The sequence below is a fragment of the Lipotes vexillifer genome, unplaced genomic scaffold (assembly GCF_000442215.2).
Source record: "Lipotes vexillifer unplaced genomic scaffold, Lipotes_vexillifer_v1.1 scaffold342, whole genome shotgun sequence".
NCBI classification, from domain to species: Eukaryota; Metazoa; Chordata; class Mammalia; order Artiodactyla; family Lipotidae; genus Lipotes; species Lipotes vexillifer.
The window spans coordinates 498,799-525,750 of NW_006786802.1; the positions used below are offsets into that span (position 1 = coordinate 498,799).

Genomic DNA, 26,952 nt, shown 5'->3' on the forward strand with positions numbered 1-26,952 from the left:
TGTGTGTGTGCGCGCGCGCGCGCACGCACCCACATGTGTTATTGGGGAGAGAGGATAATCATGGAAACACTTCCACATGATCTCAGAAGATCTCAGAAGGATAACATGGGCTCTTAGGTTCTCTGGATTCTCCCAAAGTCACCGACTCTCCCCTTATAAGCGGATCTCTTGTGGAGAATTGCTGAAATAAATTTACATCTTTCCAGGCATCAGAAAACAGTTGGGTTTTTATGTTTGAACACATTGGTCACCTTATTTGAGCCTGAGAAACCAGGATCCAAGGCTACACTGGACTTAACCCATGGAAATAGAGCAGAGTCCAGTGCTGGAGGCTGGCCGCTGGGGGTCCAGGAGCATCCTCAGGGGTCCAGGGTCCAGACTCTCCCCTTATAAGTGGATCTTGTAAGTGTTGATCTCTGGGTATCTGTTGTGCTATAGCTTCCTGTGATGACCCACTACCATAGCCATCCACCAATCCTGAAATGTCACCTTCTCTGTGAAGCACCCCTGCTTACCATAATGAATGCGTCCCCTTTCTGTATTCCCACCACACTTAATCCACTAAGAATATGGGCGTGTTTCTCCTTGAATAGTTCCTTATGAGCAGGGACTATATCCAGTTATGTCTGCATCACCCACGCTGTTACCTCCCCCCATACACTTAGCAAAGACAGATGGATGGGTGGATAGAATTAGTTCATACATGGAATATGGGTGAACTGGGGGGATAAGTGGATAGATGGATGATAGCTAGCAGATTAGGTGATGGATGGATCATTGATTTTAGAGACATGGATGATAAAATACAGATATATGAATGATTCATAACAGATGAATGGATGTTATAGATAAATTGATATTAGATTGATGAAAAGATACTGATGAATTTAATTCATTGGTGGATGGACAGATGTATAATATGATGAATGAATGGATGGATGAATAGGTGGATGGATGGTTGGATGGATGAATGGGTAGATATACGATTATGTGAGAATCACTACTGAGGCAGACGTGCAGAAAATCTAGAAAATTGGGCCCCACTGGATTATAATTGAGGTGGTTTCTAAATTAACCAAGACAATTGTGGCAACCTTTCTGAAAAGCTTTGTTCTGAATAACCCCATTCCCAAAATTCAGGATGGTAATCACCTCTGAGAATGTGTAATGTTTAATTTCTTAAAAATCTATCAGTTCCACTTATATGAATGAATCTAGGATGGGCAAATTCATAGACAGAAAGTACATTAGAGGTTTCCAGAGACTGGAGGGAAGGGGAGAAGGTAGAGTTACTGTTTAAAGAGGTAGGGATTTTTTGTTTGGGATGATGAAAAGTTTTGGAAATAGTGGTGATGGCTGCACAATACTATGAGTGTAATTAATGCCATTGAATTGTATATTTAAAATGATTAAAATGGTAAATTGTATGTGATATATATATATATATATATATATATACAATAAAGAAAATAGTCACATATAAAAAAATCTATCAGAAAAACAAGATTGGAAAAAGTAAGTTTTGATAGATATGAGGAGTTATTACACAGTTGTTCATTACGTTATTTTTTGTCTTTGCTAACATCTGAGATATTCCATAATAAAAAAGAAAGAAGGAAATTCCCCATTCAGATCCAGAGCTCTGACACTGCTCTTGAGAGGTGAGAAACTGTCCCAGGTAGTTTTTCCAGGGCAAGGGGACAGCTGAAATGATGAAGCCTGGGGCCATGTTTACAGGACGGGGAGCTTGTGTGGCTATGAGAGTACCACACATAGCTTGTGTGGCTATGAGAGAAGATGTACTCACCATCTTCAGCGTTATCTCCAAGAGTTCGTCCTCTGTCTTCTGGCGCAGGCAGTGAACAAGGACAGCCGAGGTGGTGCTTTTACACCCAGCAAAGACAGCAATTTTCTGCAGAGATCACAGGTGACAGCAGAATTCAAGATCCCTGCCTCTTCCCTCCATCAATAATGAAGTGTTCTGTTCCAACCTCAATTTCTAAAGTCAACACATGGTAACGAAGATACTCTAGACCAGTATGTCCAGGATCCCAGACATGTCAATTATACTCCTCAGCCTCTGCTGCCTTACCTCTGTTCAAGTGGACATAATGATCTCAAAGCTGAACATCTAAAGAGAGGCAGCATGGAGTGGGGCTTAAGAGCATGGAATCCAGAATCCACTGTCTAATTTCAAATCTCAGCTCACCCAATTAATAGCCTTTTGGCCTCAGGCTAGACACTTGCAAAGTGCAGCCAGAGGGGAAGATGCAGAAGGAGAGAAATCAGGCTCTATGATGGCGGGACCATGGAGAGTGCACATGGGCTGCCCAGAGCCTGGTCCAGTGTCTGACATACAATAAATGCTCAGTATGTATTTGGTGAAAAATTAAATAAAAAGCCACATGAAGAAGTAGAGGGGAGAGAGAGAGAGAGAGAGAGAGAGAGAGAGAGAGAGAGAGAGAGAGAGAGACAGAGGGAGAGAGAGAGAGCACAAGAATATGAGTCTTGGGTTCTTCATTCTGCCAATTTCTGGTCCTGTGTGACAGCAAAATCCAGCACCATTTCTGCCACCTTTGTTTCCTTGAAATAAACTCCCCCTTCTTGACTTAAGCCTGATCAATGGGCTTCTGCTGTTAATAGCCAAAGAATTCTGAAAAACAGTCTCAACAATTTTTTAAATTCTTGGTGTCTTATCTCCTCCCCTCCTGCTTACCAGTCAGTCCCTTTAAGTCTGGCTGCTGCCTGCACCCATCCACCTAACCAGCTCTCACAGCCCGACGAAAACGCTCCACATCAATGACTCCAGCGCACACTCCTCAGCAGAGCCTCCCTGTTGCTCACCCTTCCTTGGCTTCCTAACACTCTCCAAATAAAGACAAAGTCCTCACCGGGTCCTATGCAGCATGGCCCTGCCAATGGCTCCATCCTCACTTCACTCCAGGTTCCGTCTGCTCTTTCTGCTTTGGCCACAGCAGCCTTTCTCGCTCTCTCTCACTTGAGATACCTATTCCTGCCACAGGATATTTGCACAGGCTGCTCTCTCTTCCTGGATATTCTTTTCTTACCAAGTAATTTACTGCTCATCCTTCTCATCTCAACTCGTTGATCACTTTTTTTCACGAAGCCTTTCCTGATAACCTCCCCCTATCCACTGGACTAAGCGCTCCTTTTGGATTCTGTTATGACATCAGGTATCTCTCCTCTATTGCTCTAGTGACAGTTGACATTTTGTAAGTTGTGCAATTATATAATTATTAATCTGTCTCCTCAATTCTAACAGAAGCTTCATGAGGTTGCGAGATGTCAGATTATATCAAAACTATTTGTTGAGTGAATGAATCAATCAATGAATGAATTCTTCAGGAACCCACCCCAGTCACAAGCCCCCAAGGAGAATCCACTCCAGGCCCACATGGTGCCAATGAGTTCATCAGATTTCAGACCCTGAGCGAGGCAAGATAAGATGACAGTTCACTGACCACTGTCCAGGCCAGCACCCCACCTGGAACACTTTGGGAAGCATGGTCAGTGGACCGTGCATGGGGCTGGCAGTCCAGAGTCATGAGCCTGAGTCCGGCTCTGCTCTGATCACTCGCTGACCTTGGCAAGTGCTTCTGCTCTCTGCCCCAATTTGCTCAGCGGTAGAAGGTGGAGGTGGGTTGAGGTGTGTCCTTGCCCTCCCTGCTCAGCCACCCTCACTTCTGTGATTCTTTGGGGATGTCAACTGGCTCCCACAGCAAGAAAGACCCTGACAACTCCAGGAGAGCAGAGCAAAGGGTGTGGGGACAGTCCAGTGTGAGACCTACCTTAGCTGCGGCCTTCATGTCCCTCTTGACCAGGATAGAAGTGAGGGCCACACCACTCTCAGAGATGGCCCGGTGGAAGAGATTCTTGGCCAGGGGAGATAACACCTGGGAACAGGGTGGCAAGAAAGGGAATTTATGCTCATGAGCTATCCCCATCCACAGCCCTGTCCTGGGCTGTTCCCCTGGAGACCATGGGGCCTGGCTTCTGAAAGAAAACCTCGGCTGGAAGGAGCCAGGAGCAGAGTGAAGGACAAAACAGGAAGTGTGTGGCACACACTAATTATAACAATCAAAGTATCTGAAAGGCAGCTCAGCAATTCCTAGCAACACTTTAAAGCACAGTTCTGATTCCCCATTTCCATTACTTAGGATTTATTTTAAGGAAAATGATCATGGAGGCACACAAAAATCTCTAAAATGTTCGTGTTGTTTATAACAGTAAAAATTGGAAATAACACAAGGTTCTAATATATGACATTGGGTAAATAAGGTATTTTTCATTCTTACAATGAAATACTATACTATACTTGGATATACACACAAAAAATATGAAAGAATAACTAATGGTGAGGGAAATATTTGTGTTATAATATTAAGGAAGTTTTTTTGTTTAAAAATTCATAGATACAGATAGATAGGTAGAAAGATGATAGATGATAGATAGATAGATTAATGGAAAAAAGACTAGAAAAATAAAACTGCCCATGGTGACAATCCCTGGCTAATGGGATTGTGGATGAATTTTTATTTTGGGAGAGTTATCTACACTTTTCTTTTTTTCTCCATTTTATAAAATAAAAACATTTTCCTCTGACTATTCAACTATGAATCCAACATATGTTTTAAAAATACAGTAATAGTGTTAACCTTCTGCTCAACTGTGAGGCAGCTGGAGGGTTTCTAACAGCTCCCAGCACCTCTAATCTGGTTTTCCACCTTTGCTCCCCTCAGTGTCTCCCAACTGCCATTCCCACATCAGGCTCCCAGGTCATGTCTGTGTTCCATTTCCCGGGTCCCATCCCTCCTTCCATCCTCCTTCCTCTCTCTACCCCTCCTCCCCCAGCCCAGCTCCATCCTCAGCCCCAGAGGCTGCTGCCCTCCTTCCTGAGCATGAACAAGCCATCAGACCTCCTCAGAGGAGGCCTCTGACCTGTTCTTAGTGTTTGTGTCCCCTTGAATTGTAGATCTGCCTTCAAGCCAAATAATGACATTGCACCCAACGTCATGGTTGCCTCTTTTTATCCAGAATTTACACCCAGCCCTACTTCCCAAGAGGAGTGAGGTGAGTACTAATAGTAAAATGATTAGGAAGGAGAGTAAGAGCTCAACCAACACAGGGCAGGAGGAATGTCTCCGTTGCAGCCGTGGCTGGAGATGTGGCCCCAGGGTGCTAAGCTGAGCTCTGAGCTTCCTGGGGGCCAAGGAGAGTTTGGCAATAACTTTCCACCTTCTGATGCTGCACAGAGTAGGGTCAGCCTTGAATCCAGGTCCCATGACTAGACTGGCTGGTCTGCAAGGGGTCCCATTATAAGGTATTTTTCATTCTTACAATGAAATACTATACTATACTTGGATATACACACAAAAAATATGAAAGAATAACTAATGGTGAGGGAAATATTTGTGTTATAATATTAAGGAAGTTTTTTTGTTTAAAAATTCATAGATACAGATAGATAGGTAGAAAGATGATAGATGATAGATAGATAGATTAATGGAAAAAAGACTAGAAAAATAAAACTGCCCATGGTGACAATCCCTGGCTAATGGGATTGTGGATGAATTTTTATTTTGGGAGAGTTATCTACACTTTTCTTTTTTTCTCCATTTTATAAAATAAAAACATTTTCCTCTGACTATTCAACTATGAATCCAACATATGTTTTAAAAATACAGTAATAGTGTTAACCTTCTGCTCAACTGTGAGGCAGCTGGAGGGTTTCTAACAGCTCCCAGCACCTCTAATCTGGTTTTCCACCTTTGCTCCCCTCAGTGTCTCCCAACTGCCATTCCCACATCAGGCTCCCAGGTCATGTCTGTGTTCCATTTCCCGGGTCCCATCCCTCCTTCCATCCTCCTTCCTCTCTCTACCCCTCCTCCCCCAGCCCAGCTCCATCCTCAGCCCCAGAGGCTGCTGCCCTCCTTCCTGAGCATGAACAAGCCATCAGACCTCCTCAGAGGAGGCCTCTGACCTGTTCTTAGTGTTTGTGTCCCCTTGAATTGTAGATCTGCCTTCAAGCCAAATAATGACATTGCACCCAACGTCATGGTTGCCTCTTTTTATCCAGAATTTACACCCAGCCCTACTTCCCAAGAGGAGTGAGGTGAGTACTAATAGTAAAATGATTAGGAAGGAGAGTAAGAGCTCAACCAACACAGGGCAGGAGGAATGTCTCCGTTGCAGCCGTGGCTGGAGATGTGGCCCCAGGGTGCTAAGCTGAGCTCTGAGCTTCCTGGGGGCCAAGGAGAGTTTGGCAATAACTTTCCACCTTCTGATGCTGCACAGAGTAGGGTCAGCCTTGAATCCAGGTCCCATGACTAGACTGGCTGGTCTGCAAGGGGTCCCATCGGTAGCCACATCACGGCCAGGAACACTTACAAGAATAGAGACACTTGCCCCTCCTGCTGACTCTCCGAAGATGGTCACAGAGCCTGGATCCCCTCCGAAGTTGGCAATGTTCTCCTGGACCCAGTGCAGTGCGGCCAACTGGTCCAAGTGACCCCAGTTCCCCCGGCTGTGTTCATCTCCTGTGCTGTAAGAGAACGGGGGTGGTTGAGAGCAGAGATGTCACAGCAGGGCTCTCAGGACCACAGATGGGGCTGGGGGTCTGGGTGAGCCTTCTGGAACTGCCTCCCATCTGTAGCATTGTTCTGCTGTAGCGCTCTACACATCCATTCCACATTTATTTATTGAGCATCTACTATTCTACAATTCCAAAGGGAATTCCAGGAAGAAGAAACAGCACATGCAAAGGCCCCAGGGTCCAGTGAACAAAAGTGTGGGTCTAGGACATACAGCTACAGAGGGCCCTGAGGGCCTTGGTAAAGATGTCAATGTCATCGTAAGTTAGGAAGCCATTGCAGGGATGACATGATTCCATTTATGTCTTAAATGATCACTTTGGCTACTGTGTGGATCGGACATGGTGTAAAATAGCAGGGTTATAAAAGTAGGTGTTATTACAACAATCCAGGGGAGAGACACAGAGTGCTTTGAACAGGGTGACTACAAGGGAGGTGAGAAGTGGCTGGATTCTGAATATATTGTAAAAGTGGAGCCAAGAGGATTTGCTGGTGACTGGATGTGGGGTGTGAGAAAAAGAAAAGAATCCAAGTGCCCCCAGGCTTTTGTCCTGAGTAACTGGAAGGGTGGAGCTGCCTGCAGCTGAGCAGGAGGCCCTGTGGAGAAAGGAGGAGGGTCTGCGGGGAGGGGCATCGGGAGTCAAGGGTTAAGTTTGTTCGAGGAAGGGAGGAGGTGCCCTCAGGTGTCCCGTGGGGATGGCAGGAGGTAGTTAATGATGTACCTGTGGGTTTCAAAGGAGAAATGGGCTAAAAATAGGGAGCTTGGAAGTGCCCCCTGAGGTCACTCAGGGAACCAGCGGGACAGAGAAGATGCACACAGAGGCTGAGACGGGGAGGGGCCCAGAAGGAGCTGCCATGAGGGAGGAGGTGGCCAGGAGCCAAGAGAAGGAAATTTTTCAAAAAGGTTTGAGGGGTGACGTGCGGTTGCTGCCAAGGCTGGGCCGCTGGTGACCTGGACCAGAGCAGTGTGGTGTCTGGCCGGGGTGAAACCCTGACTGACGTGGTAGAGGAGAGCCTGGGGGGGGGGGGGGTACGCAGATATACTGTAACTGGGAGCAGCCGTGGGCCGTGGGGGAAGGACATGAGGAGTCTCAGTGAAGGCGACACATCCTGGGACATGACTCGCCTGGGACAGCCCTCCTCCAGCCCATAGATCTTTCCAGTGAGATGACCACCCCTCCCCAAGCCCACCCACCAGCCATCTGAGGGTAGGAGGTCCTGGGGCTGGTGCATTCAGTAACTGTGCCTGCAGGATGTCCGGTTCCGTCCCCACGGACGCTCCATGGAGGAGACTCGAGCCTTCGCTCACGCATGTGCCAAACGCCACGAAGGAAATGGGGTGAGTGGGCCCTACGCTCCTCCCCGTAGACGTGTCCACTGGAGCCAGGTGCTCGTTACAGCCTCCAAGTTCCAGCCACCCGTTCCTCCACCTACAAGACTTTACGGAGCTCCCACGTGAGTCTGCTCCTTCCTTACTTCCCCATGAGGTAAGATGTATAAGCCTCTAACTGCTGCGCTGCATGTTAACCGTCACCTTACAGGTATGCAACATGCTGGGCAGCACAGGTGAAAAAGAGATGAGCATTTCAGACGAGGTAACATGTGGGTTGGGCTTTGCAGGAATAATAGGAGTCTGTCTGGCAGATCAGGCATTTTACATGCAAGTAAGTGGACCAGGGTGGCTGGGGAAGGAGAAGGTAGGTAGAGCCCAATTATGAGGGGACTTGCATGTCTTAGTAGGGAACCTAGCAAAGATCCCTTTGAGCGCTTGCATGACCAGAGTGGGGTCCTAGCACTCCCACACTGAGGGTCAATGTGCCGTGAGGAGAGTCCAGTGTCTTACCTGAAGAATCCCCAGATGCCCAGGCGGTACTGAACGGTCACCACCACCACGTTTTCATGGGCAGAGAGGGCCAGCCCATCATAGGTTGATGCCCCGCCCAACATCAGACCTCCTCCGTGGATCCACACCATCACCTGGATGGGGAGGAAGCGATCATACAGGGCATAGGAAGCAGAGCTGGGAAAGACATCAAGAGGCTGTCTGGTTTGGTCATCTACCCATTCTCCCAGCTGTGGCCCAGGCCACCACCCCACTCAGTGCACCCTGGCTGCCCCTGCCTGTCTCCCCTGCGTCAGTGCCACCTCCTGCCAGTGCTCTTCATGCTGAGAACATCATCATGGGAACAGCCAAGGCTAAGAGCGCCATCTTCTCCCCAACACTCCCGCAGTCCTCACTCCCGGACCCCTCACGCAGCTCAGCACACTCCGCATGCGACAGCCCTTGGTTAGAAGCTTATTTCAGCTTCACCTTAGTTACCTTTTGTGTGGTGAAATAAACTTCTCACGTGAATGATGACCATGTCAAGAAGCACACGCCCTGGGTGGTACCTCTTCTTAATAGGCCTTTCCGCTGCCTCCTCTGCTCCCCAAATCTCACCCATCCTCCAAAGCCCAGCCTAAAAGCCACCTCCTCTCAGAAGTCTTCAATCATCTGATGAATATGATTTGAAAACCTACTAGGTGCCAGGGACTGTGGTAAGAATTAAGGATGAGAGTGGACATGACAATTCATAATGCATGGCCCTGAATTTAACGAGTTCACATAGCAAGAAAGTGAGAATGGCTAAAATAATAGTATAATGATTTTGTTAATAAAACAATCAAAGAACTCATACATGAACTATGTGTCAAGTACTGCTCTAAGCATTTAAAAATAAACCATCCACGAGATAGGGACTACTATTGTCCCATTTCACAGACAGGAAAACTGAGGCACTTAACCACCCTGAGGTCACGCAGCTCATAGGCGGTGGAGGCAGGACTTGAACCCAGGCAGTCTGGCTCCAGAGTCCACACGTTGAGCTGCCCAGCACACGGCAGCCAATGGCCACGGTGCAGTAGGCTGGCTGTTGGGGCAGGAGGAATTTCTTCCCTTCAACTCTAACTAGTGCATCAGCAAGACTTACCTCGTGTGCTGTGTCAGACACTGACATAAATCTTGATATTCATCATTGAACATTTGTGTGTGATTATCCCTGGTTTGAGGAAACAGAGCCAGGTCTCTCAGCTAGTAAAAGGCGGAACCAGGACTTACACCCAGATCCTGCGGTGCCAGAGCCTGTATCCATAGTAGAGGTTCTCCAGTTTCCGGTTCCTGGAGCCCCCGCTCCTCCTACATCTCTGATCCCTGCCTACCTCCGGGCAGAGGGACTGAGTGTGCAGTCACCTCTGAGTCCAGGCTGAGCCAAGGGCTGGCCAGCAGTGACTTGCTGAAGAAGCTAGTCCAGCTCTGTGCAACCCAGATGCTAAGATCCTCGAAGGCAGGGGCTGTGTGGTCATGGTTTTATGTTCCTCCTTTCTCTTAACCCCCAATTCTATCTATGCATATGGGGGCGCTGAGTATGTACTAGGGGAATGAATGAAAGCATGAATGAATGAATTAACAATTGTCCCCACCTCTTTGAGCACAGCATGTGCAGGGCCACCTTCTAGTCACAAGTTCACAGATGCCCTCCTCCACATCTGGGCACCATGCCAGAGGTGTTCTTGGGAGATGGCTGGGTGCTCACACCCCGCCTGTCTCTACCCCACTGGCCCCTCCTTTCCCAGCAGACCAGCCCCACCCTCCAGCCTGAGTCTGGAAGGCTGCCCCATCTCTGGGCTTCCATTTATTCTGGAAATGCTGACTCACTGGGACATCAGCTTGTGTCAAAGTAAATTAGGAAGTGAAATTATCTACAATAAAATCTTGATAGTTGGCAAAGACAAAGGAAAGTGCTTCTCTGTTGCTCCAGGCTCTGCACCCTCCACCTGTGACACCGAGACACTGAAAGTTTGTCAGAGAAGGTCTCTGTGTGCTGAGGAAAGGCCACACACAGGCTCCACTTGCTAGTGTGTGTGTGTCAAAGAGCGTGACTTGAAGATCAGGAGACCCGTGCTCTAGTCCTGCCAACCCTACTCTGCGACCTCGCCTTCCCCTCACTGGGCTTCAGTTTCTCTATCTGTAACAGAAGGGTTGGGTTGTTGGCTTATCTCCAAGATTCCTTCCAGCTCTGACTTTATTGGAAATTATGTCTTAGCCACCCTGGGTATCAGATTCCTAATCTAACAATTAAGAGTAATCCTTCTTGTCCATCTATTAGCATGAGAGACCTTAGAAAAATTAAAATGTTCATTACAGATGTACAGCAAACTCCCCCAGAGGCCCTATGTCTGTCACTATGGGAAACTGAGGTGTGGAAAACCTGTGTTCCTTGATGTCAGGTTTGGCTGTGGTGGTAAAGAAAGCCCTGGGGCCCCTGGAACAGCCTTGGTCCAAGACACCCCAACCCAACACTGCCTTCATCCCCCTCCAGTCTACACCAGCCTTGACCATTTGTTCCCACTGCTTACCGGCAGCCTGCTTCTCTTCCTCAGGTCAGCAGGAGTGTAAATATTTAGGTAAAGACAGTCTTCGGAAAACTTGAGATTAATGTTCTCCTTTCTGTTGGTAAAGAGCTCTGAGAGCCTCTGCCCCGCCACTGGGTCTTGGGAGCACCTGGAAGGGGCAAGGAGAGAGAAGAATTCTTGAAGTTCAATCAGAGCTGACCAAGGAGATATCTCCTGCGGTCAGGCCAGGTGTTGGACTGGCAGGTTTAGGGCAGTAAATAGAGTTGTTCTCACCAGACTCAAGACACTGGGTTAGGTAGGAGGCTACTAGGGGCATCTGATGGGGGCTTCTCAGGCTCACCAAGGTCTCTCAGGACCAGGTATGGTGAGGCCTGACCCTCTTCCCTTCCTGGGGCCTTTGGGATGCCCTGAGTCAAGGAAGGAGGCTGCCTATATGCTGATGGGCCTGGGAAAGGACCATTTCCTGCATGCCCTGGGTCCAGACCAGCTCTCCGCTGGGCGCTGTATGCCCGCTATAGGGTGACCATATTCTGCCAACAGGGAAACATGTTCTAGTCTACGGGAGACTTCCATAAACCAGGAGAAATCACTCAAATGGCAGTTATTTACGACCTACAACAGGTCAGAGGTGAAATATTTGTGGGGCAGCTTTAGGGGAACTACGTTCTAGTCCTGCCTCAGCCTAATTTTTTTTTTTTTTTTTTTTTTTTTTTTTTTTTGTGGTACGCAGGCCTCTCACTGTTGTGGCCTCTCCCGTTGCGGAGCACAGGCTCCGGACGCGCAGGCTCAGCGGCCATGGCTCCCGGCCCCAGCCTCTCTGCGGCATGTGGGATCTTCCCAGACCGGGGCACGAACCCGTGTCCCCTGCATTGGCAGGCGGACTCTCAACCACTGCACCACCAGGGAAGCCCATGCCTCAGCCTAATTTGCTGGGTTTCCTTGGGTGAATTCTTTGCCTGCTCTGGGCCCCAGTCTGCTCCTCTGTGTAAATGAGGGGAGTGATTTCCATAAGGGTCCTGCAGCACTGACATGCTAAAATTCTATCATCAACCCATCACAGGCAAGAACTATTGGTTGCCCTAATAGGAGATTTTTTTTTAATCATTTAAATTTTATTTATTTTCTTATACAGCAGGTTCTAATTAGTTATCTATTTCATACATATTAGTATATATATGTCAATCCCAATCTACCAATTCATCACACCACCACCACCACTCCCCACTGTGCTTTCCCCGCTTGGTGTCCATATGTTTGTTCTCCATATCTTTGTCTCTATTTCTGCCCTGCAAACCGGTTCATCTGTACCATTTTTCTAGATTCCACATATATGCGTTAATATACGATATTTGTTTTTCTCTTTCTGACTTACTTCACTCTGTATGACAGTCTCTAGGTCCACTCACGCCTCTACAAATGATTCAGTTTTGTTCCTTTTAATGGCTGAGTAATATTCCATTGTATATATGTACCACATCTTCTTTATCCATTTGTCTGTCGATGGGCATTTAGGTTGCTTCCATGACCTGGCTATTGTAAATAGTGCTGCAGTGAACATTGGGGTGCATGTGTCTTATCGAATTATGGTTTTCTCAGGGTATATGCCCAGTAGTGGGATTGCTGGGTCATATGGTAATTCTATTCTTAGTTTTATAAGGAATCTACATACTGTTCTCCATAGTGGCTGCATCAATTTACATTCCCACCAACGGTGCAAGAGGGTTCCCTTTTCTCCACATCCTCTCCAGCATTTGTTTGTAGATTCTTTGATGATGCCCATTCTAACTGGTGTGAGGTGATAACCTCATTGTAGTTTTGATTTGCATTTCTCTAATAATTAGTGATGTTGAGCATCTTTTCATGTGCCTCTTGGCCATTGTATTCTTCTTTGGAGAAATGTCTGCTTAGGTCTTCTGCCCATTTTTTGATTGGGTTGTTTGTTTTTTTATTTATTTAATTTATTTTTTTAACATCTTTATTGGAGTATAATTGCTTTACAATGGCGTGTTAGTTTCTGCTTTATAACAAAGTAAATCAGCCATACATATACATATATCCCCATATCTCTTCCCTCTTGCGTCTCCCTCCCACCCTCCCTATCCCACCCCTCTAGGTGGTCACAAAGCACCAAGCTGATCTCCCTGTACAATGTGGCTGCTTCCCATTAGCTATCTGTTTTACCTTTGGTAGTGTATATATGTCCATGCCACTCTCTCACTTTGTCCCAGCTTACCCTTCCCCTTCCCCGTGTCCTCAAGTCCATTCTCTAGTAGGTCTGTATTTTTATTCCCATCCTGCCCCTAGGTTCTTCATGACCATTTTTTTTCTTAGATTCCATATATATGTGTTAGCATACAGTATTTGTTTTTCTCTTTCTGATCTGACTACCTTCACTATGTATGACAGACTCTAGGTCCATCCACCTCACTACAAATAACTCAATTTCGTTTCTTTTTATGGCTGAATAATATTCCATTGTATATATGTGCCACATCTTCTTTATCCATTCATCTGTTGATGGACACTTAGGTTGCTTCCACGTCCTGGCTATTGTAAATAGAGCTGCAATGAACATTGTGGTACATGACTCTTTTTGAATTATGGTTTTCTCAGGGTATATGCCCAGTAGTGCGATTGCTGGGTCGTACAGCAGTTCTATTTTTAGTTTTTTAAGGAACCTCCATACTGTTCTCTATAGTGGCTGTACCAATTTACTTCCCCACCAACAGTGCAAGAGGGTTCCCTTTTCTCCACACCCTCTCCAACATTTATTGTCTGTAGATTTTTTGATGATGGTCATTCTGACTGGTGTGAGGTGATACTCATTGTAGTTTTGATTTGCATTTCTCTAATGATTAGTGACGTTGAGCATCCTTTCATGTGTTTGTTGGCAATCTGTATACCTTCTTTGGAGAAATGTCTATTTAGGTCTTCTGCCCATTTTGGGATTGGGTTGTTTGTTTTTTGATATTGAGTGGCATGAGCTGCTTGTAAATTTTAGAGATTAATCCTTTGTCAGTTGCTTCATTTGCAAATATTTTCTCCCATTATGAGGTTTGTCTTTTCATCTTGCTTATGGCTTCCTTTGCTGTGCAAAAGCTTTGAAGTTTCATTAGGTCCCATTTGTTTATTTTTGTTTTTATTTCCATTACTCTAGGAGGTGGGTCAAAAAAGATCTTGCTGTGATTTTTGCCAAAGAGTGTTCTTTCTATGTTTTCCTCTAAGAATTTTACAGTGTCCGCTCTTACATTTAGGTCTTCAATCCATTTTGAGTTTATTTTTGTGTACGGTGTTAGGGAGTGTTCTAATTACATTCTTTTACATGTAGCTGCCCAGTTTTCCCAGCACCACTTATTGAAGAGATTGTCTTTTCTCCATTGTATATCCTTGCCTCCTTTGTCAGAGATTAGTTGACCATAACTGCGTGGGTTTATCTCTGGGCTTTCTATCCTGTTCCATTGATCTATATTTCTGTTTTTGTGCCAGTACTATATTGTCTTGATTACTGTAGCATTGTAGTACAGTCTGATGTCAGGGAGTCTGATTCCTCCAGCTCCGTTTTTTACCCCTCAAGATTGCTTTGGTTATTCGGGGTCTTTTGTGTCTCCATACACATTTTAAGATTTTTTGTTCTAGTTCTATAAAAAATGCCATTGGTAATTTGATAGGGATTGCATTGAATCTGTAGTTTGCTTTGGGTAGTAGAGTCATTTTCACAATATTGACTCTTCCAATCCAAGAACATGGTATATCTCTCCATCTGATTGTGTCCTCTTTGATTTCTTTCATCAGTGTCTTATAGTTTTCTGAGTACAGGGCTTTTACCTCCTTAGGTGGTTTATTTCTAGGTATTTTATTCTTTTTGTTGCAATGGTGAATGGGACTGTTTCCTTAATTTCTCTTTCTGATTTTCACTGTTAGTGTATAGGAATGCAAGAGATTTCTGTGCATTAATTTTGTATCCTGCAACTTTACCAAATTCATTGATTAGCTCCAGTAGTTTTCTGGTGGCATCTTTAGGATTCTCTATGTATAGTGTCATGTCAGCTGCAGTGACAGTTTTACTTCTTCTTTTCCAATTTGGATTCCTTTCATTTCTTTTTCTTCTCTGATTTCTGTGGCTACTACTTCCAAAACTATGTTGAATAATAGTGGTGAGAGTGGACATCCTTGTCTTGTTCCTGTTCTTAGAGGAAATCCTTTCAGTTTTTCACCACTGAGAATGATGTTGGCTGTGGGTTTGTCGTATATGGCCTTTATTATGTTGAGGTGGGTTCCCTCTATGCCCACTTTCTGGAGTGTTATCATAAATCAGTGTTGAATTTTGCCAAAAGCTTTTTCTGCATCTATTGAGATGATCATATGGTTTTTATCCTTCAGTTTGTTAATATGGTGTATCACACTGATTGATTTGCATATACTGAAGAATCCCTGTGTCCCTGGGATAGATCCCAGTTGGTCATGGTGTATGATCCTTTTAATGTGTTGTTGGATTCTGATTGCTAGTATTTTGTTGAGGATTTTTGCGGCTACATTCATCAGTGATACTGGTCTGTAATTTTCTTTTTTTGTAGTATCTTTATTTGGTTTTGGTATCAGGATGATGGTGGCCTTGTAGAATGAGTTTGGGAGTGTTTCTTCCTCTGCAATTTTTTGGGAGAGTTTGAGAAGGATAGGTGTTAGCTCTTCTCTAAATGTTTCATAGAATTCACCTGTGAAGCCATCTGGTCCTGGGCTTTTGTTTGTTGGAAGATTTTTTAATTACAGTTTCAATTTCATTACTTGTGATTGGTCTGTTCATATTTTCTGTTTCTTCCTGGTTCAGTCTTGGAAGGTTATACCTTTCTAAGAATTTGTCCCTTTCTTCCAGGTTGTCCATTTTATTGGCATAGAGTTGCTTGTAGTAGTCTCTTATGATGATTTGCATTTCTGCAGTTTCTGTTGTAACTTCTTTTTTATCTAATTTTATTGATTTGAGTCCTTTCCCTCTTTTTCTTGATGAGTCTGGCTAAAGGTTTATCAATGTTGTTTATCTTCTCAAAGAAGCATCTTTTAGTTTTATTGATCTTTGCTACTGTTTTGTTTCTATTTCATTTACTTCTGCTCTGGTCTTCATTATTTCTTCACTTCTACTAACTCTGGGTTTTGTTTGTTCTTCTTTCTCTAGTTCCTTTAGGTGAAAGTTTAGATTGTTTATTTGAGATTTTTCTTGTTTCTTGAGGTAGGATTGTATTGCTACAAGCTTCCCTCTTAGAATTCCTTTTGCATCATCCCATGTGTTTTGGATCGTCATGTTTTCATTGTCATTTGTCTCTAGGTATTTTTTGATTTCCTCTTTGATTTCTTCAGTGATCTCTTGGTTATTTAGTAATGTATTGTTTATCCTCCAAGTGTTTGTGTTTTTTACATTTTTTTCCCCCTGTAATTGATTTCTAATCTCATAGTGTTGTGGTCAGAAAAGATGCTTGATATGATTTCAATTTTCTTAAATTTACCGAGGCTTGATTTGTGACACAAGATGCAATCTATCCTAGAGAATGTTCCACGTGCACTTGAGAAGAAAGTGTAAATCTGCCGTTTTTGGATGGAATATCCTATAAATATCAATTAAATCTATCTGGTCTATTGTGTCATTTAAAGCTTTTGTTTCCTTATTAATTTTCTGTCTGGATGATCTGTCCATTGGTGTAAGTGAGGTGTTAAAGTCCCCCACTATTATTGTGTTACTGTCGATTTCCTCTTTTATAGCTGTTAGCATTTGCCTTACGTACTGAGGTCCTCCTATGTTGGGTACATATATATTTATAATTGTTATATCTTCTTCTTGGATTGATCCCTTGATCATTATGTAGTGTCCTTCCTTCTCTCTTGTAACATTCTTTATTTTAAAGTCTATTTTATCTGATATGAGTATTGCTACTCCAGCTTTCTTTTGCTTTCCATTTGCATGGAATATCTTTTTCCATCCCCTCACTTTCAGTCTGTATGTGTCTGTAGGTTTGAAGTGGGTCTCCTGTAGACAGCATATATACAGGTCTTGTTTTTGTATCCATTCAGTGAGCCTGTGTCTTTTGGCTGGAGCATTTAATCCATTCACATTTAAGGTAATTATCGATATGTATGTTCCTATTACCATTTTCTTAATTGTTATGGGTTTGTTTTTGTAAGTCCTTTTCTTCTCTTGTGTTTCCCACTTAGAGAAGTTCCTTTAGCACTTGTTGTAGAGCTGGTTTGGTGGTGCTGAATTCTCTTAGCTTTTGCTTGTCTGTAAAGCTTTTAATTTCTCCATCGAATCTGAATGAGATCCTTGCCAGGTAGAGTAACCTTGGTTGTAGGTTCTTCCCTTTCATCACTTTAAATATATTGTGTCACTCCCTTTTGGCTTGTAGAGTTTCTGCTGAGAAATCAGCTCTTAACCTTATGCGAGTTCCCTTGTATGTTATTTGTCATTTTTCCCTTGTTGCTTTTAATAGTTTTTCGTTGTCTTTAGTATTTGTCCATTTGATTACTATGTGTCTCAGCGTGTTTCTCCTTGGGTTTATCCTGTCTGGGACTCTCTGCATTTCCTGGACTTGGGTGGCTATTTCCTCTCCCATGTTAGGGAAGTTTTCAACTATAATCTCTTCTAATATTTTCTCGGGTCCTTTTTGTCTCTCTTCTCCTTCTGGGACCCCTATAATGAGAATGTTGGTGTGTTTAATGTTGTCCCAGAGTTCTCTTAGGCTGTTGTCATTTCTTTTCATTCTATTTTCTTTATTCTGTTCCGTGGCAGTGAATTCCACCATTCTGTCTTCCAGGTCACTTATCTGTTCTTCTGCCTCAGTTATTCTGCTATTGATTCTTTCCAGTGTATTTTTCATTTCAGTCATTGTATTGTTCATCTCTGTTTTTTCTTTAATTCTTCTAGGTCTTTGTTAAACATTTCTTGCATCTTCTCAATCTTTGCCTCCATTCTTTTTCTTAGGTCCTGGATCATCTTCACTATCATTATTCTGAATTCTTTTTCTGGAAGATTGCCTATCTGCACTTCATTTAGTTGTTTTTCTGGTGTTTTATCTTGTTCCTTCACCTGGAACATATTCCTCTGCCTTTTTATTTTGTCTCTCTTTCTGTGAATGTGGTTTTCGATCCATAGGCTGCAGGACTGTAGTTCTTCTTGCTTCTGCTATCTGCCCTCTATTGGATGAGGCTATCTAAGAGGCTTGTACAAGCTTCCTGATGGGAGGGACTGGTGGTAGGTAGAGCTGGGTGTTGCTCTGGTGGGCAGAGCTCAGTAAAACTTTAATCTGCTTGTCTGCTGATGGGTGGGGCTGAGTTCCCTCCCTGTTGGTTGTTTGGCCTGAGGCGACCCAGCACTGGACCCTGCAGGCTATTTGGTGGGGCTAATGGTGGACTCTGGGAGGGCTCACACCAAAGAGTACCTCCCAGAACTTCTGCTGCCAGTGTCCTTGTCTCTGCAGTGAGCCACAGCCACCCCCACCTCTGCAGGAGACCCTCCAACACTAGAAGGTAGGTCTGGTTCAGTTTCCTATGGGGTCACTGTTCCTTCCCCCTGGGCTCTCATACGCACACTACTGTGTGTGTGCCCTCCAAGAGTGGAGTCTCTGTTTCCCCCAGTCCTGTCAAAGTCCTGAAATCAAATCCCGCTAGCCTTAAAAGTCTGATTCTCTGGGAATTCCTCCTCCTATTGCCAGGCCCCCAAGTTGGGAAGCCCGACATGGGGCTCAGAACCTTCCCTCCAGTGAGTGGACTTCTGTGGTATAAGTGTTCTCCAGTTTGTGAGTCACCCACCCAACGGTTATGGGATTTGATTTTACTGTGATTGCACCCCTCCTACAGTCTCACTGTGGCTTCTCCTTTGTCTTTGGATGTGGGGTATCTTTTTTGGTGAGTTCCAGTGTCTTCCTGTTAATGACTGTTCAGCAGTTAGTTGTGATTCTGGTGCTCTCTCACCAAATGTTGTTTTAAATACTCCTTATATATTAACTCATTTAATCTTCACATCAGCCCCATGATTTAGGTTCTGTTATTATCCACATTTTACAGTTGAGAAACTGAGGCACAGAGAGGTTAGAGAATTTGCCCAAGGTCACACAGCCAGAAAGAACCATACTATGTAGTGTTTATGTTTCCAAGGACATTATAAGTCACATTTCCAGATCTCAGTGTCCTCACAAAACAGCATGACTGCCTCCAGTATGTCAGTGAGGTAACTGAAGCACTGAGGTGCTTGGATGACACAGCTGTCAATTGGCAGAGTCAGAGCTCCAAAGATAAACTCTTGATTTCCATCCCGGGGGAACTTTCCCCAGATCACCAAGGCAAGGGGCATAATACTCATAAAAGAAGACAATCAAAAGTTTAAAACGAGAAAAATAAGTCAATGTCACTAGTATTCAGATAAATGTAGAATAAAGAGAATAATCATATATATAATGATGAAGATAATAAAAATTATCATTATTTTGCCTATTCAATAGCCCAAAATCATTTTTAATAACCCAAAACATTGTTTAAAATTCAGTTAATGGAGGTTTTCATATATTAATTAAAGAGGTGCAGTTGGAATATTTCTGAAGGGAAATTTTAAAAATACTCTTACTCGGAAATGTTATTTCTTAGAACTTATCCAAAAATATTTATGAACATGCATGAAGATTTAGCTACAGGATATTCATCATAGTGCTACTTATATTATCAAAATCATCAAGAACAATTAATAATCCCAAATAAGAGGTGCGGTAAATAAATTATGATTCAATATGCAATGTAATGCAGCTATTAAATGTCGGGGTGTGATATTTAATGACATAGAATGATGTTCATGATATACTTTCATGAGCAAAACAGGCATCTAAAGTATCTGTCTTGGGGTTTCCCTGGTGGCGCAGTGGTGAAGAATCCGCCTGCCAATGCAGGGGACATGGGTTCCAGTCCTGGCCCGGGAAGATCCCACATGCCATGGAGCACCTAAGCCTGTGTGCCACAACTGCTGAGCCGGCGCTCTAGAGGCTGTGAGCCACAACTACTGAGCCCATGCGCCACAACTACTGAAGCCCACGTGCCTAGAGCCTGTGCTCCACAACAGGAGAAGCCACCACAATGAGAAGCCCGCGCTCCACAACGAAGAGTAGCCCCCGCTGGCTGCAACTAGGGAAAGCCCGCATGCAGCAACGAAGACCCAGCGCAGCCAAAAATAGATAAATAAAAATAAATAAATAAATAAAAATAAAGTATCTGTATCGTGTAATATGATATTGTGATATAAGAAGAAATATGTATTTGATCTTTGTCCAGTTTCCGCGATACACGGGCCTCTCACTGTTGTGGCCTCTCCCGTTGCGGGGCACAGGCTCCGGACACGCAGGCTCAGCAGCCATGGCTCACGGGCCTAGCCGCTCTGCGGCATGTGGGATCTTCCCGGACTGGGGCACGAACCCGCGTCCCCTGCATTGGCAGGCGGATTCTCAACCACTGTGCCACCAGGGAAGCCCTGAAGAGCTCTTAAAATCCTTGAAATCTCCTGAGTGGTGGATACTGTTGGGTTAATGAGGTCACTTTTGGACCTCATCTAAGAGCAGGAACTGGTTGCCAGAGGAACAATCATGTGATTAGAGGGTTGGAACTTTGTGCCACAGCCCCCTGACCTCTGGAAAGGGGAGATGGGCTGGAGAGGAATCAATCACCAGTGACCAATGCTTTCAATCATCCTGCCAATGTAATGAGGGCTCCATAAAACCCAAAAGGACAGCGTTCAGAGGGCGCCTGGTTGGTGAACCAGAACTAAGTGCCACCGTGCTGGGTCCCAAACTCCAGAAGGATGGATGGGTGCTCCTTTGTCAGGGACCTAACCTTATGGATATCTTCATCTGGCTACTGGCTTGTATCCTTTAATATCCTTCATAATAAACTGGTAATCTAGTGAGAAAACTAATTTCCTGAGTTCTGTGAGCTGCTACGGCAAATTAATAGAACCTAAGGAGGGGGTCACAGGAACCTCTAATTTATAGCCAGTTGGTCAGAAGCATAGGTGACAACTTGGACTTGGAACTGGCATCTGAAGCAGAGGGAGTTATTGTGGAGCTGAGCCCTTAATCTGTGGAATCTGATGCTATCTCTAGGAAGAGAGCGTCAGAATTAGCTAAATTGTTGGACACACATGTGGTGTGTGAGAATTGCTTTTTGGTGTGGGGGAAAAAACACACACATTAGAATTGGGTACAGAAAATTATGTGATTACATTTTAAGGGAGAAATTATACAACAGATAAAAGACTGGAAAAATAGAATCTAAAATATGAACAACAGTTCTTGCTAGGTGGTGTATGATTTTCATTTTCTTACCTTTACTTACCTATATTTTCTCACTTTTATGTAATAAGTATGTATTACTTGCAATCAGGAAATAAAAGGTATACTTGCAATAAAAATAAATAAAACATATTAATTGCAATCAGGAAATAAAAAGAATGAATATTATTTTAAAAGAATGGAAGAAGTAAGGAAGGAAGGGAGTAAGGAGAGAAGAAAAGAAAATTCAGCAAGAGGCAGGACCCTGGAAATTATTAGAAATCTCTTGCTGAGATAAGTAAGTTCTGAATCAAAGCTTGTAGACATCTAAGGTGCCTTGGGGGACAGTTGTGAGTCTTCTTGCCCAACCTGGCCAGCTAACTAGAACACATCAACCATTGTTCTGCTTGTGACTAGGTAGCTAGACACATTTGGGAGTTGAGAACTTGCCCAGTCAACACCCCAAAACACTACCCATCCACACATCTCCTGGCCCACCTCACTTTCCACTATGGTAAAGTTCAGGAAGGAAAATGAATAGAACTGTGAAAATTAATAAAGAGAACCCTCACTAAAATGGAATCTGCAGGTGAGGAGGGGGAGATCTCAGGAAGATATCACTCCACCTCAATACAGATCCCCCTAGGAAGAGACATACTGTGCACCTCTGACCAGAAGTGACACGACTTTACTACAAGAAAGATTTCCTCCTTGCCTGGCAACAGCTCAGCCAATCAGAGACTATCATTACTCAGCCAATTAAAAGCCACTACATAACAAACTCCCAGTTTCCTCCAATGGACTTTTTGTTTATAACAGTGCCTCCTAATTTCCCCTTTGCCTCTATAAAAGAGTTTCCTTTCCTTTTACCAGACTTGCATGTGGTTTGCCATAGTTGCATATCCCCAATTGTGATTCTTTGCTGCTCCCAAATAAATCTCTGGTTTTGCTGGTAAAATATCTGGTTGTTTTATTGTTTTAGGTTAACAGAATCATTACTTTTGAAACCCCTTACCTGCTCAACTTTCTATTTTTTTCCACAGCACTTATCATATTCTAACATACTGTATAGTCTATTTACTAATTTGCATATTGTTTACTATCTATCTGCCCCTGCTAGAATGCAAGCTCCATGAAGGTGGAATCTTTGTTCTGTTCACTAATAGATTCCAGGAGACTAGAAAATGCCTGGCAAAGTTGCTCAATAAATATTAGTTGAATAAATGGCTCTAGAATGCTGTGAGAGTTCTGAAATGTTTGTAAGGATCTACAATATCTTGAGGATTCCAGAACAAAGTATGAGCCACTCAGAGGATTGCCTTGGCTCCTTCCTGCGTCCCTTTGAGGCGAACATCCCCACTGGAAGATGCCAGAGTCACACCTTGACTTACATGGGAGGGTAAGAGGTGGTATTCTTCACGAAGATCCATGGTTCTGCAGGCTGCGGCGGAGCAAACCTCAAGGATCCAAGAGGGGGCTTGGCAAAAGGGATTCCCAGGAAAACGGCCACAGGCTGTGCAAAACCTTCTAAGCTGACATATTTTCCCAGAACTCTGCCCTGCGCGGTGTCCACAACAGGCAGTGAGGGAGGCTGTCCTGCTGGACATTGAGAGGAAATGAGAACATGTCAGTGGTGAAGGTGTGAACTGGATTCTGGGTGAATTTTGTTACTTTTGCCACGTGAGCTTGAACGTCCCTTCAACTCTCTAAGCCTCAGTTTCTTCTTATGTAAGAGAGAGTGAAGCTAACTGTCCTTCCTAACTCACAGCGCTATCTGAAGGAGCGAATTGGAATTGGAGGTATAACAGCATCAAATAAGACATAAATGCAAAAAGAAGAGCCACTGGGAATGAAGAAGGCATTCAGTTTCCACACTTAGGAGCATCTAGAAACAATCACTGGACGCTGGTGCCGAGCTGCACGCTGGATGAGAGGATGAACAAGAGCAGGCTGCTCTTCTCAGAAATCTGGCCTTATGTGGAGGATGAGCCACATACATACCTGACCCTACTGCTGAGAAGAAAGTGGTCCATGTCCTGAGAGACATACCAAGTAAGGTGCCATAGGAGACAGAAGAGGGAGCGAGGCCTTCTGACTGGTGGCTTCATGGAGGCAGTGACCTTGGAGCTGGGACTTGCAGTAGTGGAAGGAGTGACAAGGGGAGGTGGAAGAGGGTGCTTAAAGGTATAAACAGAGATGAGATTGTGCAGAGGTGAGGCTCTGTGACAGCAAAGTGCAAGACCTGCTTGAGGAAGAGCGATTGGCCCATTTGGGTCAGGAAGAGTAATGGGGGAGGAACATAATCCTGGATGAGGCAGGTTCATGTCTGGGAGGGTCTCAAAGGCCAGGCCAGTGATTCGGGCTTTATTTAGTGGGTAAATGAGCAGCAATGAACTGTCCTGGAGTAAAAGAGAGTGACACAATCAGCTTGAAGAGGCCCCTTCTGCTGCCTCTGAGCACGGTCATCCAGAGGGAGCGAGACGGGCTCAGATTCCATCTGTCCCCTTCTCGTGGAGCAGACAGTTCTTTCTCACTGAGCTGAAATGCGTCTCCCTGAAGCTGCCACATCAGTCCTGGTCCTACCTGCTCTGGGACATCCTGCACCTTCATGTGACAGGCAGCCTTAGTGACCCATGTTCATACCCATCCCTCAAGTCTTCTCTTGTCCGTCCTCAACAGCTTCAGTGTGTTTAAGCATCCTAACAGGAAACGATTTCCAGCCTCTCATCCTCCCAATTGTTCCCCTTTAGTTATGGACACAAGGTCAACCTCTCTCTCAAAGTATGTGGCCAGAACAGAAAAGAATAACCCAGATTTGGTATTACAGACAAATCCGATGATAACCTTCAAGAGAGATGAAGTGGACAGATGTCCAACTGGCAAGGGTGAAAAAGTGGGTGATTGGCTGGTAACAGCAGCAGTTACCACTTGTGTTATATGTAATGTTTGTATACTGAGCACTTACTATGTGCTACATGGGCATTCCAGTTCCTTTAAACTAATCTTCACAAAAGCCTTGCTAGGTAGACATCAATATGCCCATTTTTCAGATGAAGTAACTGAGGAAATGGAGTCAGCCAGTATGGACTTTCTTTTTTTTTAAATTTTATTTATTTTTGGCTGTGTTGGGTCTTGGTTTCTAGTTGCGGTGAGCGGGCGCTACTCTTCATTGCGGTGCGTGGGCTTCTCATTGGGTGACTTCTCTTGTTGCAGAGCATGGGCTCAAGGCACGTGGCTTCAGTAGTTGCAGCGTATGGGCTCAGTAGTTGTGGCATGCGGGCTCTAGAGCTCAGGCTCAGCAGTTGGGGCGCACGGGCTTAGTTTCCACAGCATGTGGGATCTTCCCGGACCAGGGCTCAAACCTGTGTCCCCTGCATTGGCAGGCGTATTCTTAACCACTGTGCCACCAGGGAAGTTCCCAGTATGGACTTTCTAAAGGTGGAAGTGGCATGGCCCTGCCAGGGGGTAAACAGCAGTAAGGGAATAATCTGCCCCTAATTTGGTTCTTACTCTGCTCTTACCCTCAGTCCCAGGCCTCTCACAGTGTCATAGGCCCAGGAATTAGATAAAACCCAGTGGAGTCTGGGCTGTCAGTGCACTGACAGCCAGAGCACCGGCTCTGGAGTCGAGTTAGAGATAGAATTCAGAGCGTGATTTTCCGGTTGACCTTGGGCATGTACATTTCCCTCTCTGAGTCTCAGTTTCCCCATCTATAAAATGGCACAGAGGCATTCTGAGGTCCCTTGCTGCACCCTTGTATTAACCAGGTCTTTTATGTTCTGTATTCTGATGCCTTGACACCTGGGGCCTTGCTGATTCTGGAGGGACTGCCCCTCCCAGAGTTCGCCAATCCCTAATGATAGGAATGAACTTCCCCTTCAAGCGTGCCAGAGCCTGTACCCCAACTGCCTTCTTTATCAGGCCCTCCACATCTGGCCACTATCATCCTGCCCTAATCACTCCAGGCCAAGTACCTGACAACTGTGCAGTCCCTAAGCCCCAGAACCTGCTGAAATTGGCTACTTTGCCAATCCCAAACCTGCTTATCCTGCCTCACCTCTTCCTTCCCCCCAGCAACCAAGATAAAGCCCCTCACCCCCAGTTCCTCCTTCTTCCCTGTGTCTCATGACCCACCCAGGGCTTCACCTCCAGGCCCACCATGGTAGTTCCGTACTCCTTCCTCTGGGGAAATTGAGTCATAAACCATCTTGTCAATGACAGTTGGCCCCTGATCTGTGGGCCTTAGAATACCCCCAATTGTCTATTAATACACTGTCTTTTTTTTTCTGGCTGCCCTGCGAGGCATGCGGGATCTTAGTTCCCCGACCAGGGATCAAACCTGTGCCCCCTGCAGTGGAAGTGCAGAGTCTTTAACCACTGGACCGCCAGGGAAGTCCCAATACACTGTCTTTTTTTTTTTTTTCAATACACTGTCTTTTAAAACAACTTCTTTATCCCTTTTTTGCACTCTCTCCATTCCAGGCAGTCTCTCAGAAACAACAGCCCATTTCAACCTCACAACAGCCTAATGATGTAGATACAGCTTTCACCCCCATTTCATAGAGGGGGAAACTGAGGCACAGAAAAAGGAAGTCCTTTGCCTAAGCTCACAGTGCTAGTAAGTGCTGAGCTGGGATGCAAACCCACACACTCTGCCTCCAGAGGCGGTATTAATATTCTGGTAAGCTAAGCTCCAGGATTTGGCCACGTCTGTATTAGTAATCAAGAGGAAAAGATATGGAACTCTCCAACGTCCTCAACTGGAGGTTGAGGTTAGCTGGTTGTCCTCCTCTGGTGTGGTGGCGTGCAGCCGAGTCTAGGGTGTTTATCATCCACTGTGTCTCCTGCTGCGGAGGACCAGCTGGGCTAGACGGTCCAAGTCCACAGAGCGCGCGCTGCTGCAGAACCGCCCCTGTCACTCCTTCCCCTTGTCCCACACAAGGATTTCCAAAGGTCCCCCGCTATTTGAATTTAGGAGGACTCACCCCAAGCCGTGAAAGTGTTGAGGGAGGACAAGACCAGAGCGAAGAGCCACATCGTGGAAGGACAGCAGCTCCTGTGCCCGCAGGTCTCGGCCCTGCTCAGAGGGTCTGTTCCAGTCCCCGCCCCCAGTCCCCGCCCCCAGCTCTCTGCACAGGCTCCTGCCCCAGTTGCTCCGTAGCCTAATCTGGAAATAACAGAAAAGCTCTCCCACCCTTCCCTGTGGGCTGCTGTTTAGGGTTGTAAGCCACGCCCACCCAGAATTTTACCTTCTTTTAAATCAAGAGCCCGGACTTTACTCTCCAATTACAGGTAGCCACCTACAGGTTCAACGATTTGTTTCATAAGTGTTTTTCCCTTCCTGGACTCCAACCTTAGTGTGCTGTGGGCTACCAAGGCAGACACCAGCACACGGAAGCCTTTGGACAAGGGGAGGCTGTGGTCTGGGGTCCTCAGAACAGCTTGAAAACTTTCAGAGCAACTCCACAGCTGCCCAGCTGGGGGATTAAGGGCAAATCTTTTCATTTCCCTGGGCTTCTGTTTCATAGAGTTCCATGCTCTTATTTTGGAAACATCTTAAATCTCATTCAGTCTCCCTTCTGATGCCTAAATTAACTTCACAATATTGCTGCTAAGTGACTCAGCCTCCTGTTGCACACCTGCAGGGTCAGGATACTCAT

General features: G+C 45.1%; 1 protein-coding gene across 1 annotated transcript in view; it reads right to left on the minus strand.

The window, feature by feature from the left end:
- CES1 (carboxylesterase 1) overlaps window positions 1-26,329 on the minus strand; it is a 36,468-nt gene extending 10,139 nt beyond the window's left edge. Inside the window, exons 1-7 of the mRNA XM_007459485.1 lie at window positions 26,278-26,329; window positions 22,684-22,891; window positions 11,007-11,151; window positions 8,455-8,588; window positions 6,409-6,562; window positions 3,810-3,914; window positions 1,808-1,912 (exon numbers count right to left, since the gene is read on the minus strand). Coding sequence (XP_007459547.1) covers window positions 1,808-1,912; window positions 3,810-3,914; window positions 6,409-6,562; window positions 8,455-8,588; window positions 11,007-11,151; window positions 22,684-22,891; window positions 26,278-26,329 — 903 coding nt within the window. The remainder of the gene's footprint in view (window positions 1-1,807; window positions 1,913-3,809; window positions 3,915-6,408; window positions 6,563-8,454; window positions 8,589-11,006; window positions 11,152-22,683; window positions 22,892-26,277) is intronic.
- Between the last annotated feature and the right edge of the window lie 623 nt (window positions 26,330-26,952).